The following is a 15,297-nucleotide window of genomic DNA, read 5'->3' on the forward strand; positions in this document are numbered from 1 at the left end:
AACAAGAAAATAAAATAATAAAATGGAGGTCGCCGCCGCCGCCATGGATCAATCTTCAACCGCAATTGACGAATCACTGCCTTGCTGTATCATTTTGTTTTTGTTTTTAAGTAGCTGAGTATGTTTGCTTTTTCTCAATTTCCACTAATGCATCCTCGCAGAAAAAGAAATTGTTTTGATTTTCTTTCCAACTGTAGATACCTGGCTGAGTCCGTCGTCAACAAGGACAAAATCGTTTACGGAGCAGGACCGGAGGAGGAGAAAATGCCGCAAATGGCAGGCAAATTCCCTGGTTCTTCGAACGCCTTTCTCACCGTGCGTTCCTGAGTTTAGTTCCAGATTCCCTGAACGCCCCGACAGTTTTTCTACCATTGTCTCCAGAAGTGGAGAGCTCGAATTTTTTTTATGCGCCATTTTTTGCTTTTTTTCTGTTCTAGTACCAATCAGTGCTGCGATTGGGAGAACGCTTTCTATTCAAACTGCCGGAAACAGGACTATGCCTGCAATGCGTCGCATCCGAGAGCAGCAAACACTGCGTGACAGCAACCAAAAAAAACGACGATCTCCAGGCCAGATCCTGCAACAACAAAATCTAGGCCCTGTTACCGCACAAAGGCCAAAGCCCTTCTCGTGTCGTCAATTTATGATATGTCTGATAAGTACTGTAAACAAACTCAATCTTTTTGCCCACCCCCCCCCCCCCTCAATAACTCCGAGGCAGCTGCAAAACCTTCTCGCTCACGTAGTTCAAGATCATTTCCCGACTGATCGGTGCGATTCGAGGAACTAGACACTCGCGTAGGTAGCGCTCCACGTCGTACTCCATCGCGTAACCCATTCCACCGTGGCTGAGCACCGCCCGCTCACACGCGGTAAAGGCCGCTTCGGCCGCCAGGTACTTCGCACTGTTGCAGGCCACACCCACCGAGTGCGCGGGGATGCTCTCGTCCTGGTGCGATGCATCGTAGAGACGCGCCGCATGGTAGGTGGCCAGCTTGGCCGCCTCGAGCTTCATGTACGCATCCGCCAGCGGGTGCGCGATGCCCTGGTTCTGCCCGATCGGCCGGCCAAAGACGACTCGCTCCTGGGCGTACTGCGCTGCGCGCTCCAGCGCCGCGTAGCCCAATCCCAGGGCCTCGCCGGCCAGCAGACACCGTTCCGCGTTCATGCCGTGCAGGATGATGCGGAACCCGTCATTCTCCTGCCCGATCAGCGTCTTCGCCGGGATGGTATACTGGTCGAAGAACACCTCGTTAGCGTCCACCGCGCGGCCACCCATCTTCTTGATCTTGCGCATGTCCAGACCGGACTGATTGCGGTCCAGGTCAATGCAGAATAGCGACAGGCCCTGCGTCGGCTTGGTCACCTCCTCCAGCGGTGTAGTCCGCGCTAGAAGGATCATCTTCGCGGCCACCTGCGCACAGGTGATCCAGATCTTCTGCCCGGTCACCGAGTAGGCATCACGAGAGGGGATCTTGGTCGCCAGCGTCTTCAGCTTCAGCGTCTCCAGACCCGTGTTCGGCTCCGTCACACCGAAACACGTCCGCCACGTGCCGTTGATGATCTTGGGGATCGTCTCCTCCAGCTGCTCCCGCGTACCGAACCGAGCCAGCGGTTGTGTCGCATACACGTTAGCGTGGATGGCCTGGGCGCCGGCCATACCTGCGCCCGATTGAGTAATGGTCTGCATCATCATCGTTGCCTCCGAAATGCCTGTCCAACCCTTTGTTAGTAAAACAAAACCATCAGCCAAAGGTAGAAAAGCAACTCTCCATACCGAGTCCAGCACCCCCCAGTTCCTCTGGTAGCGCAATGCCTAGCCATCCGTCCTGAGCGAGGGCGGCGTGAAACTCCTTTGGATCGCGCTCGTTCTGATCACACTCTTGCCAGTAAGTGTTGGGGAATTTGGCGCAGACGGCCGATACGGCATCTCGGACGGTCAGTTGGTTCTCCGTAAAGCCAGTCAGTTCCATCAACGGGCGTGTGGCAGTAGTGGAGAAGCCGCAGCGGGCTGGACGTCGGAGGAGGGATCCTCGCAGGTCCCTGCCAAGATAGAGTCTTCGGGCTAACCCATTCATACGAGACATTGTGAATTGAAGTTGAAATTTGACTGTGTACCTTGTCTGTTAGCAAAAACAATTTAAGGTGACAGCAAGTGGCATAGTTGGAATGACGTGCCCGATTTAAGTAATTGGAGATCATCCTAACCCGGCATACAAATACCCGCCACCTGCAAATAGCCTTCTCCCTGCCATATAACCGAGGAGTCGCATTTTCAAGGAGGTTGCACTATCATCACCAACTTTCTGGGAATGCGTCTCTGTGGTTTTTCCCACGGTCATATAGCCTATAGCATATGCTATGCAGCATGTCATCATAAAATTAGGCAGGTGCGTGTCAAAGTACTCTGCCTTCAGCGGTCATCATTTCCGAGATATATACTTCAAGTTCCGGCCATTGCCAAGTTCGGTTCCATCCCGCAACATAAAAGCTGTTTGACAAGGCGACAAGACGAGGAACCGAAGTCAATCACAGTTTACAGTGCAGTGTGACTTAAGACAAAACACTATATGCACTAATCAACTCGGCGAGGAAGCTGAAGTCTGATGTAAACCATGGACAATGTATTCGCTGAGCCAATACCAGGTTTGATGCTCTATTCCTCTCTATATAACTAATCTAGATCTAATGGATTGATCGTGTCGGTCGTATCTTCGTACAGTTCTGAACTGGAGAATGGAATACTTTAGTATAGCATCCACCATGGAAAAAGTCGTGATGCCAATTGAAAGAACGACAAAAATTCTCTCACGCGCGGACATGGTGCCATGGAGCCAATAATCTTGGAGTAAGGCGAATCTCATGACCACTGAGAACCGAATACCACACCTGGCGCGGTTGATAGAAGCATTTGGAAAGCCCGATAGGCTGCGAGCCGATATGTATCGAGAGTCCGTGACTCACAATACGAATCTCAGTATGAACCACCAAGCTGCTCATCTAACGGTGAACGCCGATGTGGTGGGCGCGGTATGACTGTATCACATGGCCACCATCTCGCTAAGGTTGCGGTGTAGTAACACTCTAGTCGATTAAAATGCACAATCAAAACTCGTTCTTCTCACTGGCAGCAGCAGTAGCTTTGACTGTCTTGACAAAGTGCCCCTGAATCCAGGAACGATACATCTTGATCTTGCGCTGACGATTGACGATCAGTCGGTTGTCGACAGCCAACTTCATCACTTCGAAGACGCCTTGCTGTTCGCTAGCGGTTGTCTCTTCAGTAGCAGCGGCTTCGTCAGTGGCGGTGCTCTCTGCCTCAGCCACAAGTCCCTTGGGCAGTCCCTTCTCCGGTGTCCACTGACCCCACATTTTCTCGAGCTCGTCCCTGTCAAAGAAATACACGCGCGTACCATCGCCCCGAATGTAGAAGTTCTCGCCCATGTACCGGCCCTTCTTGAATCGGACCTGAGCGAGATCACCTCGTCCGTAATCACGGAAAAGAATCTTTCCACCTGGTTTCAGGACGCGGTAGATGTTACGGATAGCCTGTTCCCACTGATTGGGAGCCAAGGCAGAGAAGATGAAGATGAGCACAACGACATCAACCGATCCTTCTGCCACATTCGGAGGCAGCGAATCGTCCCCAGTAGCACTCACATCCCACACGTCCGCTGTGATGTGCTTGGTGTCGTATTTAGGACTGTCACGAATGACCTGGACGGCGGTCTTGGAGAAGTCACAAGCATGGACCATCAACTCCTCATTTTCATTGTTTTCCAACAGCGGGAAAGCGGTGTTTCCGGCGCCTGCACCGACCTCCAACACGACCTGCTTGCCCGCATTCGCCCGAGTCACTTCGTCGAGAACCGGGAATTCCTGGCGCAGCCATTTACGGTTCTTGAAGAAGTTGGACGTGTTGTTCTTGTAGAAGAGGTTCCACCACTTGGCCGGGTCGGCGTTGAAGCGGTTGCGGTCGAACTCCGATACTGGAGCGTCGCGCTGCTTGGCATACTGTTCCTCAGCGAATGCCTTGAACTCGTCATCGGGCTCCACGTGATCCCATGCGTTGAACTCGAAAACATCATCTCCTTGCTCCAGGTACCGAGAGCCGAACTGGAAGGGGTCACTGCGCTTCATGTTGTTGGAGGGGTCGTGCGACCGGTGCGGGGGCATCGTCGGGGGCGTGACGGACTGCAGAAGAGTCGCGATGTCGTCGGACGGCGGGGGGATCGGAACGGGAGACATTTTGACAACACGTGGCCCCAGTAAAGAACAGATCTGTGAGAAAATGCGAGAAAGGCAAGGAAACGAACGAGCTGAGGTGTTTGTCGCAACGACCTGTCTGACCGAGGGGGAGAAAATCTTCCTTGAGAAAGGCTCAATTGGGAAGGCAATCCGTGGGGAGTGCAAACCTTGCAAATGATAAGCGACTATCATGTGATTATGTGATTGTACCCCACGTGCTAAACGTGTGCCTGATTATGGCCTGAGGCTAACACGGAGACAAGGGGCACTTGCACTATCAGGAACTTGGTCCCGAGGAGACAGAGCATATGCCCTCCAATGCGAGCTTGAACGAGATGTTCCCATATTCTACAGTACACCTACAGCCAGCTACTGTTGCCACCACCTTCAGCTTGATGATCATCATGTCTTGAGCTGGGAGCTGGGAGCTGCGGGTTGAGGTGGGACTATGAAAATTGGCCACCTACTGTGTATGAGCACATACTAAGTCTCCGTAGTGATTCGGAACAATTGCATCATTAGTCGGAGGAAACATCTCGAGATGAAATCATGCTTTTCTAGCTTTGTACGTGAGTAGTAGTTGAACAGCAATGTTCACGGGGTTGTTTGACAAAGATATTTCTGAAGTTCCAGCCTTGAAACCTCGAATTGTCACCAAATGGCCCGGATGGAATCAGAAGATGGCGGAGGAGAAGGAGAGAGCGAGAGAGAGAGAGAGATACGACGCGACTTTCCCGCGGGAAATGAAAGCTTATCGGGGGGAGCTTTGCTTATCGTGGATTGCGGGGAGGAATTGAAGGGCGATATCGGGTGCGAGGCGAGTTTCCCGCCACGGTCCCGAATCGTCCGCGGTATTCAGTGAGGTATTCATTAACTTATCGTTCGCTTGCTTTCTTGAGCGCCCTTGTATTTAATTTTTTGGAACTCAATCTCCCTTTTCTCTTTCTCTTCTTTCTCATCCTCTCATCTCCTTCCAATTACTCGTGCCGGCTCATGTGTTGAGCCTTGTTCCTACTTAAATCATCCTATACTTCCCTCCCTCCCTTCCTTCTCCTCGTTACATACTTCCATACTCCCTCCACCACTATCACCACCGTAGCTATGGCTGCGTCCTGGTGTGCCCTGCGTGGCTCCCGCCAGCTCGCTCTGCGCACACGAGTGCGCTCAATTCCTTCGTCAATTGCTGCGCGCAGAGTATCTACACCTATCCTTCGTTCTCTCCACACTACCTCCTCCGAACAGTCCTCTGCACGTCGTCATGTATACACCAGCTCCATTGGCGACCACGGTGATCCTCACCCTCGCGATCTCTTCCAGCCCCTCGATACATTTCCCAGACGCCATATCGGTCCTGCTCCAGATGCGGCCAAGGAGATGCTGGCCACGCTAGATCCTCCAGTAGCTTCGCTCGACGAATTCGTGAAGCAGGTCCTTCCTGCGGACATCCTGTCCAAGAAGGACTTGTCTGTGTCGCCTCCGAGCTCCAACGCGAAATTGTACCGCGACAGTGTGCACGGTGGCTTGGGTGAGACAGATATGCTCAAACTGCTCGACACCTACCGGAAACAGATCGATGTTTCGGGAAAGACATACATTGGTGCTGGCTACTATGGTACTATTGTTCCCCCGGTGATCCTGCGCAACGTCCTCGAGAACCCCGCTTGGTACACCAGCTACACTCCCTACCAGCCTGAGATCAGTCAAGGTCGCTTGGAGTCTCTCCTGAACTTCCAGACTTTGACTGCCGATCTCACTGGCTTGCCCTTCGCCAATGCCTCCGTCCTGGACGAAGCCACGGCCGCAGCGGAGGCAATGACCATGTCTCTGGCCACCATGCCCATGGCCAAGCAGAAGAAGCCCGGGAAATCTTACGTGGTTTCGAACCTTTGCCACCCTCAGACTATTGCTGTGATGCGTTCCCGCGCGGAGGGCTTTGGCATCAACTTGGTTGTTGGAGATATTCTCGCGGACGACTTCAAGCTGGTCAAGGAGCAGGGTGACAACCTGATTGGTGTTCTGGCACAGTATCCTGACACAGAGGGCGGAGTGTATGAATTCCAGACCCTCAGCGACACCATTCACAGTGCTGGAGGTACCTTCAGTGTGGCCACGGATCTCCTGGCTTTGACTCTGCTGAAGGCGCCTGGCGAGTTTGGTGCTGATATCGCTTTCGGAAATGCCCAAAGGTTCGGTGTTCCCATGGGATTCGGTGGCCCTCATGCCGCCTTCTTCGCTTGTATCGACAAGTATAAGCGCAAGATTCCCGGTCGTGTCGTGGGCGTCTCTAAGGACCGTCTGGGCAATCGTGCTCTGAGATTGGCCCTTCAAACCAGAGAGCAGCACATCCGTCGGGAGAAAGCCACCAGTAACATCTGCACTGCCCAGGCTCTGCTGGCTAACATGTCTGCCATGTATGCTGTCTACCACGGCCCGACTGGCTTGAAGGCTATTGCGCAGCGTATCATGTCTATGACCGCTACCCTGCAGGCTCAGCTTGCGGCATTGGGCTACAACGTTCCTGTCAAGTCCAACGCTACTGATGGCAGCGTTCTTTTCGACACCGTCGTTGTTGACCTGCCTAGCACCCAAGAAGCCGACGCTATCATGTCTGCCGCTCGTCAGAAGCACTTCTACCTCCGTCGCGTTAACGAGACTAAGGTTGGAATTTCTCTGGACGAGACTGCCGGACGTGAGGAGGTGAGATCTGTGCTTCAGATATTCGCCGACCATGCCTCCAAGGGTGAGGTCGTTCTGGAAGAGAGACTCGCCGTGGCAACCGTTCCCGCCAGCTTGGAGCGGACGTCGGAATACCTTACACACCCTGTGTTCAACACCCACCACTCGGAAACCGAAATGCTGCGTTACATTCATCATCTCGAGTCTAAGGATTTGTCTCTGGCTCATTCCATGATCCCCCTGGGCTCTTGCACCATGAAGCTGAACGCTACCACTGAGATGATCCCTGTCTCGTGGCCCGAGTTCTCTCAGATCCACCCCTTTATGCCCGCCGATGTTGCCAAGGGATACACGCAGATGATTGACGATCTGGAGCAGCAACTTGCTGATATCACCGGTATGGCTGAAGTCACTGTGCAGCCGAACTCTGGCGCACAGGGTGAATTCGCTGGACTGCGTGTGATCAAGAAGTACCAGGAGGCCCACGAGGGGTCGAAGCGCGACATCTGCTTGATTCCCGTCTCTGCCCACGGCACCAACCCGGCCAGTGCGGCCATGGCTGGTATGCGCGTTGTCACTATCAAGTGTGACACCAAGACCGGCAACCTCGACCTGGAGGACCTGAAGGCTAAATGCGAGAAGCACCAAGAAAACCTGGCTGCCATCATGATCACTTACCCCAGCACATTTGGTGTCTACGAGCCTGGTATCAAGGAGGCCTGTGAGATTGTGCACAAATACGGTGGACAGGTCTACATGGACGGTGCCAACATGAATGCCCAGATTGGTCTGTGCTCCCCGGGAGAGATTGGTGCTGACGTGTGCCACCTGAATCTCCACAAGACCTTCTGCATTCCCCATGGCGGTGGTGGTCCCGGTGTCGGTCCCATTGGTGTTGCCGAGCACCTGCGGCCCTTCCTTCCCTCTCACCCGGTCAGCGAATACCTCCAGTCCAAGCGCTCCGAGACTTCATCTCCCCCGATCAGCGCTGCTCCCTGGGGTAGTGCCAGCATCCTGCCCATCACTTTCAACTACATCAACATGATGGGTGCTAAGGGACTCACGCACGCCACCAAGATCACGCTGCTCAACGCCAACTACATCCTTTCCCGTCTCAAGGAGCACTACCCCATCCTGTACACGAACGAGAACGGCCGTTGCGCGCATGAGTTCATCCTCGATGTCCGCAAGTTCAAGGACACTTGTGGCATCGAGGCGATCGATATCGCCAAGCGTCTCCAGGACTACGGCTTCCACGCCCCGACCATGTCCTGGCCCGTGTCCAACACCCTCATGATCGAGCCCACCGAGTCGGAGAGCAAAGCCGAGCTCGACCGGTTCTGCGATGCCCTCATCTCCATCCGCCAGGAGATCGCCGCAGTCGAGAGCGGCTCCCAGCCCCGTGAGGGCAACGTCCTGAAGATGGCGCCGCACACGCAGCGCGACCTCCTGTCCACAGAATGGACCCGACCATACACCCGGGAGACCGCGGCCTACCCTCTGCCGTACCTGGTGGAGAAGAAGTTCTGGCCTTCGGTGACGCGCGTGGATGATGGTAAGCTCCTAACGCCCCTCCCCTACCATCGAACAATCATTCTAACTCGCTTTTCTCTCTAGCCTACGGTGACCAGAACCTATTCTGTACCTGCGGACCCGTGGAGGATTCTGCTTAGATTCGATGTGATACCCATGTTTTAGCTTCTTTCCCTTTTTACCCTCATTTTCGGCACTGGCACTGCGGTTTACCACTTTCAACATCTGTTATCCTTCCATTGGATGGGATACATTGATCATCGTGACGGTGTGGAAATAAACAGCCACGATGCGATTTCAACATAACGATAGACGATATCTCCGGGCTGGGCGTTATAGATTTAGAGCGTTTCTCATACCTTGAATGTTCCCTTAGTGCCGGTTCAACTGGCTAGCCGCTGTCTCTTGACAGCGCAGGGTGAACTAATTAACAAAATGAAATTATTCATAAAATCTGACCCTTTCCCAGGTGATGTGACTGGGATTGCCATGGGCAAAGTAGAATAAATATGTGCGATACGCATACGCGGAGACAGAAGCTTTTTTGCATAGACTACAGTTTGGTCAATTGACCTATGCAATTGACTGCCGAGTCCGCTCATACCCCTTCCTTTCGATCTCAATTCTCTAGCACATTCAAGGTTGTGGATTGACAATGCCTGCATCAGCGACGAAGATCTCACATACATTGCTTAGCATTACAGATACGTCCCCACGCTGCTTGTACCGTGCTTGAACCTCATATTGACATGTGACCAGACTACTGAGTCCTTCTCTATATACAATATTCTCAATATGTCCCGATCCATCCTGCGGCTAGTATACACACAAGAAAATGCTCTAGAGTTACATTACAACCATCTATTTCGAAACGAGAAAAATTCCTTGAATCCCACACCGATCTAACAGAAACACCCGATGGCGCCGAGAAAAAAAAAGCCCGTGAATGGTATACGCGATAATCATGAGAGTGGTGGAGTCGCTTCCTCCTGCGAGGGAGGAGGCTCGGGCACGTCCCGTGGGGGCCAGTTTGGTGCCGGGTAACTGAGGAGCTTGCATACGTCCTGCTCGTGGAGAAGGGGTTATTTTAGCGAAAAGAAATGCGCCAGGCTGGGGGATGTGTTTGCAAGTAAACGCATGCAGGGATAGCAGGAGAAGAACTCACCCTCCGCCTCCGTCGATAATCATCATACAGCTTCTTCCAAATCTCGCGATCCTTGCACCCGCTCTCCTGGAGCGTCCCGGGCTTGACCTTGCACTTGGGCAGCATATCGGCCAGCAACTCCTGCGGCCACATGATCCACGGCTTGGGGAGCGGCCAGTCGGAGAAGTGCACGAGCTTGGCCTCGCTGAGGACGCGCTCGGGGTCCCACGCCTCCCAGTCGTTGCCCAGGAAGGCGCGGTGGTCGTCGGCGCGGAACTCGCCCGTGATCAGCCCGTACTGGCGGTGCGGCAGCACGAGCGCCGAGTCGCCGTACCGCTCGTTCATCAGCTCCATGTCGTACCGGGCGGTCGTCGTGCCGGTCGTGTTAACCTGCCCGTACGTTACCGCCTCGCCGGCCGCCGTCAGCGCGTAGAACTCCTTGAAGGACGGCTCGAGCACGATCAGCAGCGACGAGAGCTGCCGCGTGTCCGGGAGCTGCCAGTAGGCGCGGGGCATGGCCACCTGGGCGGACGGCAGGAAGAATAGCTCGTCCATGTTCTGGAGGAGGGTCGCGTCCGAGTCGATGTGGATGATCCGGTCGAATTCGGTTTCGCCGAAGGCGAGGAACTTGCTGGTGCTTTTGTCCCAGGATTCGCTTGGACCTAATGGGGGTGTAAATGAGTGTGAGTTATCTGTATGATTTCGAGCAGCGATTGGAGAATGATGGACACATTGATTTATGCATGCCTGCATCCATGTATGAAGGAAACGTACCAGCTCCGGCCTTGACCATCTGAACATCAATCGGCACCAGCAGCGCGCCGTACTTTTCATACGCCAGCGCCAGCATTTGACTATCCCGATCCCGGTCACTCTCGACAATCACATCCCAGTTCTCAGGGTAGAAGAGCACGCGCTGCGCCTTGCTACCTAGGCGATCAAGGGCATCGAATGTCAACAGGGCGTTGCAGAGGTAAGGGCTCGAGGTGGCATATTGGCTGTAAGCGTAGCGGGACCAGTCCACGCGGCTGTAATCGATATGGGTCACTTTGGGTGGCGGAGGCTTCTCTCGGCGGAGGAAGAGGATAAAGAGGACGAAGAATATGAAGGCGACCCAGGTCCGAAGGTGTCGCAGCTGCCGCTTGATGATGGCCCAGCAGGGTTCGTCGGGGATGTCGAAGAAGTCGGCCTCGGAGGCGTCCGAGCCTCGACGGTAAGGGAGGACTGGCACTTTCTTGATGGCCATGGTGGTTCGAAGACTCTGTCAAAGAGGTTAAGGTAGATCAGATAGCATTGCGTCTCCCATAGGAATTGACCTTCAAAACAAGATGACCTAAGTTGGTGAACATCCTGCTTAAGGGGATTGCGTGGAAAGTGACTGGTGGCTATGCATGTATGGGGGGGAGGGGAGGCGGACATGTGATGGCTTAGTCATTTTATGCGGGCATAACTAATTAGCCGACTAATGTCAAATCGGGCGAAAGTGTCCTTGACCGTCGGGGCTGATATCTTTCTGCCATACAGAAGTCCACCGCCTGCCATAAGAGACCGGAGCATGCTCGGTCATGTCATTGCTCAAGACAGTCGCACCACCTTCCATGATTCCTCCTGTAAGTGTATGTTTTCTTATTGTCTTCTCTAAATCCCTAGCTCAAGAGCATAAGTCTATCTTTTATAGTTGGAATGATCGCGTTCCAAAATCTAATCAGTTAACGACGTACCTCCTGCCCCACCGCGGAGAACTACTACGGTTCCTTCGATAGCCGAGGCGGCATTGTCTGGATCACGTCTTATCCTCCCCGAGTCCTCTCACCGCGCGCCATCGATATCCGTCCGTACCTTGTCTCTCTTTTTCCCTCTTTCCTCACCCGACCATGGACTTCACGCGTATCATTATCCTACTCACCTTCTGGTTCCGTATGTACAAGCCTCACCCCTCCTCGCTCAGCTCCCACCTGCTAACCCACACTGCCTGCTCCAGTTTTCCGTCTCATCAAAAGCCGCTTCTTCCCCGATAAACCCATCATGGCTCACGGCAAAGTCATCGAGGTTGACAAGTATGCGCTTCCCCTCTCTCGCCATTCGAGCCCCCGCAAACGTTCCAGATGCGATCTTGCGAATACTAACTCGATTTCCCTCTACCAAAAATAGCCCGGTCATCTTCAAGGCCCTGACCTCGTCCGGCCCGGTCGTGGTCGACTTCTTCGCGACCTGGTGCGGTCCCTGCAAGGCCGTTGCCCCTCAGATCGGCAAGCTGAGCGAGACCTACACCAACGTGCGGTTCATCCAGGTCGATGTCGACAAGGTGCGCTCCGTGGCGCAGGAGCTGCAGGTCCGCGCCATGCCGACTTTCGTTCTGTACAAGGATGGCAAGTTGCTGGACAAGCGCGTGGTGGGTGGCAATGTGCGGGAGTTGGAGGAGGCTATCAAGAGCATTGCTTAGATGTTCGTGGTGTTAGGGTTTCTCGGAGCCGTAGTGAGGTGCAGAGCAAGTATATGTGATTTCGCATCAAGCCCTTATGTTGGTTACTATGACTTATCATTACCCCGGGGAATTGCAGAGGACACCTCGTCGAGCGACTTTTCAAACAAACCTGAACTTTCATAAATAGGCAATAGCTATGCTCAATACATACAACCAGGATCATCAGATAAAAACGCCACGTGAAACAGAAATGGCTAGCATGCAGCAGCCTCTAGGGAATCATCCTATGTAGGTAACGCTGAACTTCGTGTCGCTCTGTACATCCACCTCCGTCATCACTTGATCATTCTGCTTCAGCTCAATGACCGTCCCATCCTGGACACCCACGGTCTGGCCCCCGCCCTGGGCCTGCGCGCCGGTGAACGTGACCGTGCCGAAGTCTGTGAGCGCAACCTGTTCATCGCCCGCCTGGAAATCCTCGACGATCCAGTCAGCATTCTGGCCCGCCAGGGTGGCCGTCGCTTCAGGGGCGGAAATCGTCTGCGTCGCCTTCTGGCCGGTAGACTTGTTCTCGATGATGGCCACCCCCTGGCTGGGCGACAGGGCCTGGACCTTGGCCACGATGGTATCGCCGGGGCTCACGGAGAGATCGAAGTCGTACGCGTAGTCTGGGTACCATTCGTACCAGGCATCGCCGGAGACCTTGCCGTTCTGGACGTAGAAATCCACCCCAGTCTGGAGGATGGCGGCGTTGTACGTGTCGCCGTCGATGCCGACCCAGGCGGAGCCGGCCTGCGTGCCGCGGCTGCTGGCTGCAGCGGTGGGCTTGGGGACCTGAAAGGTCGCGCTGACGGCTGTGTACGGGCCTGAGCTGGGCGGTTCCTCTCGCACAATGCCGGCCCAATTGCTGCTGTATGTGACGTGAGATGTGTTTGGAGACGAAGCCACTTCCTCGCGGTGGTTGCTCTTGGGGTCTGATTCTGAAGGGTGTGGCTGTAGGGGACGCGAACCACGAGCCATGGACCGGGCTTGCATGCGCTCTGCTAGCCCACTGCGGGGAGCTGCTAGGACGCTACTAGCCAGGCAGGTGGTGGCTAGAATGGGGGCCAAGAGCTTCATGATGGGTTGGCTAGTTTGTTGTAGTGGTGAGGAGGTGTTGGCGAGAGGCTGGATCCGAAGTAGAAGCTAGACGTATTTCTGGCCAGAGACGACGTCCAGTGATCTTATATTGTGCTTGGGGACTTGTCATGGTCGCATGCGGATAGCCCCAATCACTCTATGTCTGGATTAGGAAATCATAGAACCCGCGATCTAATCATATGGATCGAATCCATGGTCGTGTGTATGTCATCCCCAAGGGGAAAGGTCAAATTAATGCCAGGTACAAGGCTGTAAGGACGATAATGGTCATGCCCCCGGACCACGAGGTCCAGTACCTCGAAACGGCTGTATCCTATCCCATAGAGGGTCGACAGAGGAACCATGATCTAAGCTTTGGTGATGATCGATTCCGAGAGCATGTGGTTTCATGTCGATGATAAGCTTTGTTCAAACAAGATTCAGACTGACAATGATGTCAGAAAGTGAAGAGCATAGCTTGTAGTGTCGAACATCTAAGAGTTGGAATATTCCCAGCATCGAAGCCCGTATGCGTCTTAGTCCTGAGTTGAATATCGAGTACAAGAGTTCGAGGCCCGTCACTCCATCTGCATCCTCTCAGAAAGCAGCCTAATCAACCTATCAGCACATTTTCATGGTCCAAGCCGAAGACAGTAGGTAACGAGTGCAGTATTCCCAATCGGGCACATGCCTCACATGCCAAGAGACGCAACCAACATTCCAGCCCTAGCGTGTCCGCTCCGCAGCTGCAAGCGACATTTCGAATGACCTGGTCACCTTTCAGCGCCGATTAAAGACCGCAGGGTCCAGCCTTCAAGTAATCAGTAGTCCTATTCACGGCGAGTGCGTCATACGCCATACGCGCCCTGTTGCCGGCACCAACTCAGTGCCCACAGTCAATGGCCTTATAACAAGTCCTGGTTGACATAGTGAGAATGTTGATTAAGGTTATAGGGACAATTCTCGGAAGATGAAAGTTTCTAGAGCATTGTGTTTGCAGACAGCAATGTCATTCAAGTGTGAGCTTAAGCAGTCAATTGGCCGGCAAGATGATCAGGCCGGTATGCCCCAAGCGATCGATGTTGTGACGGAAGTCCTGTAAAACACGCAAGTGAGAAGCTGCTGCTTCCCCGATCATGCGTAGCACTGAATGCAGCCTAAGGAGGTGACTGATAAACCGCTTGTTGTTGATCAAAGCGGTGGTGTGGGCTTCGACAAAATAGTATGGATGATCACTCGCGGGGACTTTCGCCGGACGTGCAGGGGTCGTATGCAGCGATAGGTCGGAGTCTGGACTGGGAGCTTGAGGCTGTGGGGTCAAAACCTGCTCCAGACCCGGCGACAGGTGGCTCAGTTGCGAACCGAACCATGCGAGCTGATGGTGCAGAGCTGAGTGATACTCATACCTGAGGCATCGCAGGCCCGGTAAAGTTACTTAGGTATCCTTATCGCAAAACGTTATCGGCTCTTGTACAGTCCCGCGAAAGTAGTCTGCGTACTCTTTCTACTAGGAGTTTGTCTTCTTTTTATTTAGAACTAGTTATATTCTAATTCTGCCGGTAAAAGCCACCACCGCCAAATTCTCAATATTTTATATACCAACTATCTGCTCTAATAACAGCCTTAATATAGTAAGATATAGTTTTAAAAAGATATATAATTATATTATTTTTTATAGTTTACTATATCTCTTTAGCTGCTTAAATAAGCTGTATAAATATTTTAATTATATTATTTACTCTCTCCAAGTTCGGATAATCTTTATATATTTATTATTTTAACAAGACCTATAAATTCTTAATTAGATTAAGATTTGGGCTATATAATAACTAATTTATTATTTAAATACTAAGATCTCGAAGTAAAATCTGTATAATCTATACTGTATAAACCAAAGTATTATTATATATAAATATAAAACTAGAGCAAACAATCTTAAATAAAAAAGTTATATATAAATTATAGATTATACAGCTTAATATACTACCGTGTACAGTCTTAAAATTATTATTTAAAAAAACTAGACCGGTGCGAGTTTTTTTATTGAAAACAGCTATTATACAATACCTATTCCTACAGTAGCCTCTATCTACCAGTAAGATAGTTTGCTTCTGGATCGGTATTAATCCGCCGGGCTTTCAATCCGGATGCC

General features: G+C 52.7%; 7 protein-coding genes across 7 annotated transcripts; 2 read left to right on the top strand and 5 right to left on the bottom strand.

Moving 5' to 3' along the window:
- Positions 1–703: 703 nt before the first annotated feature.
- BO66DRAFT_475397 (acyl-CoA dehydrogenase family protein) lies at positions 704–2,135 on the bottom strand (the record flags this gene model as incomplete). The annotated part of the gene is made up of 2 exons (XM_025653229.1): positions 1,778–2,135; positions 704–1,713 (listed from the first exon to the last, which is right to left on the bottom strand). Exons 1-2 carry the CDS (start codon positions 2,085–2,087, stop codon positions 704–706), a joined length of 1,320 nt encoding a protein of 439 aa, XP_025498788.1. The 5' UTR covers positions 2,088–2,135.
- Positions 2,136–2,617: 482 nt separating this feature from the next.
- On the bottom strand, positions 2,618–2,984 carry BO66DRAFT_227616 (uncharacterized protein). Its single transcript, XM_025642733.1, has one exon. The coding sequence runs from the start codon at positions 2,862–2,864 to the stop codon at positions 2,667–2,669; it is 198 nt and encodes a 65-aa protein (XP_025498789.1). The 5' UTR covers positions 2,865–2,984; the 3' UTR covers positions 2,618–2,666.
- Positions 2,985–3,105: 121 nt separating this feature from the next.
- On the bottom strand, positions 3,106–4,248 carry BO66DRAFT_335029 (tRNA(Thr) (cytosine(32)-N(3))-methyltransferase; the record flags this gene model as incomplete). Its single annotated transcript, XM_025644228.1, has 1 exon — positions 3,106–4,248. One exon carries the CDS (start codon positions 4,246–4,248, stop codon positions 3,106–3,108), a length of 1,143 nt encoding a protein of 380 aa, XP_025498790.1.
- A 960-nt stretch (positions 4,249–5,208) lies between these two features.
- BO66DRAFT_475399 (glycine decarboxylase subunit P) lies at positions 5,209–8,899 on the top strand. The gene is made up of 2 exons (XM_025653230.1): positions 5,209–8,479; positions 8,542–8,899. The coding sequence occupies exons 1-2, from the start codon at positions 5,350–5,352 to the stop codon at positions 8,595–8,597; spliced, it is 3,186 nt and encodes a 1,061-aa protein (XP_025498791.1). The 5' UTR covers positions 5,209–5,349; the 3' UTR covers positions 8,598–8,899.
- A 303-nt stretch (positions 8,900–9,202) lies between these two features.
- BO66DRAFT_395837 (nucleotide-diphospho-sugar transferase) lies at positions 9,203–10,945 on the bottom strand. The gene is made up of 3 exons (XM_025648319.1): positions 10,376–10,945; positions 9,623–10,263; positions 9,203–9,521 (listed from the first exon to the last, which is right to left on the bottom strand). Exons 1-3 carry the CDS (start codon positions 10,845–10,847, stop codon positions 9,420–9,422), a joined length of 1,215 nt encoding a protein of 404 aa, XP_025498792.1. The 5' UTR covers positions 10,848–10,945; the 3' UTR covers positions 9,203–9,419.
- A 320-nt stretch (positions 10,946–11,265) lies between these two features.
- On the top strand, positions 11,266–12,082 carry BO66DRAFT_395838 (thioredoxin family protein). The gene is made up of 3 exons (XM_025648320.1): positions 11,266–11,518; positions 11,583–11,658; positions 11,753–12,082. The coding sequence occupies exons 1-3, from the start codon at positions 11,476–11,478 to the stop codon at positions 12,042–12,044; spliced, it is 411 nt and encodes a 136-aa protein (XP_025498793.1). The 5' UTR covers positions 11,266–11,475; the 3' UTR covers positions 12,045–12,082.
- Positions 12,083–12,174: 92 nt separating this feature from the next.
- BO66DRAFT_227671 (A4/G1 family peptidase) lies at positions 12,175–13,245 on the bottom strand. Its single transcript, XM_025642734.1, has one exon. The coding sequence runs from the start codon at positions 13,143–13,145 to the stop codon at positions 12,306–12,308; it is 840 nt and encodes a 279-aa protein (XP_025498794.1). The 5' UTR covers positions 13,146–13,245; the 3' UTR covers positions 12,175–12,305.
- Positions 13,246–15,297: the final 2,052 nt, after the last annotated feature.

This window comes from Aspergillus aculeatinus, assembly GCF_003184765.1.
Source record: "Aspergillus aculeatinus CBS 121060 unplaced genomic scaffold BO66scaffold_70, whole genome shotgun sequence".
Classification (NCBI taxonomy): Eukaryota; Fungi; Ascomycota; class Eurotiomycetes; order Eurotiales; family Aspergillaceae; genus Aspergillus; species Aspergillus aculeatinus.

What these genes read in the sequence shown, in the direction of transcription:
- BO66DRAFT_227616 (XM_025642733.1), bottom strand. Translation starts at nt 2,864, where the DNA reads ATGAGATTCGCCTTACTCCAAGATTATTGGCTCCATGGCACCATGTCC.
- BO66DRAFT_475399 (XM_025653230.1), top strand. Translation starts at nt 5,350, where the DNA reads ATGGCTGCGTCCTGGTGTGCCCTGCGTGGCTCCCGCCAGCTCGCTCTG. An exon ending in GGTGACGCGCGTGGATGATG is followed by an intron (nt 8,480 to 8,541) that starts GTAAGCTCCTAA and finishes TTTTCTCTCTAG; the next exon opens with CCTACGGTGACCAGAACCTA.
- BO66DRAFT_395837 (XM_025648319.1), bottom strand. Translation starts at nt 10,847, where the DNA reads ATGGCCATCAAGAAAGTGCCAGTCCTCCCTTACCGTCGAGGCTCGGAC. An exon ending in GATGGTCAAGGCCGGAGCTG is followed by an intron (nt 10,264 to 10,375) that starts GTACGTTTCCTT and finishes CACCCCCATTAG; the next exon opens with GTCCAAGCGAATCCTGGGAC. An exon ending in ATTATCGACGGAGGCGGAGG is followed by an intron (nt 9,522 to 9,622) that starts GTGAGTTCTTCT and finishes CTCCACGAGCAG; the next exon opens with GACGTATGCAAGCTCCTCAG.
- BO66DRAFT_395838 (XM_025648320.1), top strand. Translation starts at nt 11,476, where the DNA reads ATGGACTTCACGCGTATCATTATCCTACTCACCTTCTGGTTCC. An exon ending in CCTACTCACCTTCTGGTTCC is followed by an intron (nt 11,519 to 11,582) that starts GTATGTACAAGC and finishes TGCCTGCTCCAG; the next exon opens with TTTTCCGTCTCATCAAAAGC. An exon ending in AAAGTCATCGAGGTTGACAA is followed by an intron (nt 11,659 to 11,752) that starts GTATGCGCTTCC and finishes TACCAAAAATAG; the next exon opens with CCCGGTCATCTTCAAGGCCC.
- BO66DRAFT_227671 (XM_025642734.1), bottom strand. Translation starts at nt 13,145, where the DNA reads ATGAAGCTCTTGGCCCCCATTCTAGCCACCACCTGCCTGGCTAGTAGC.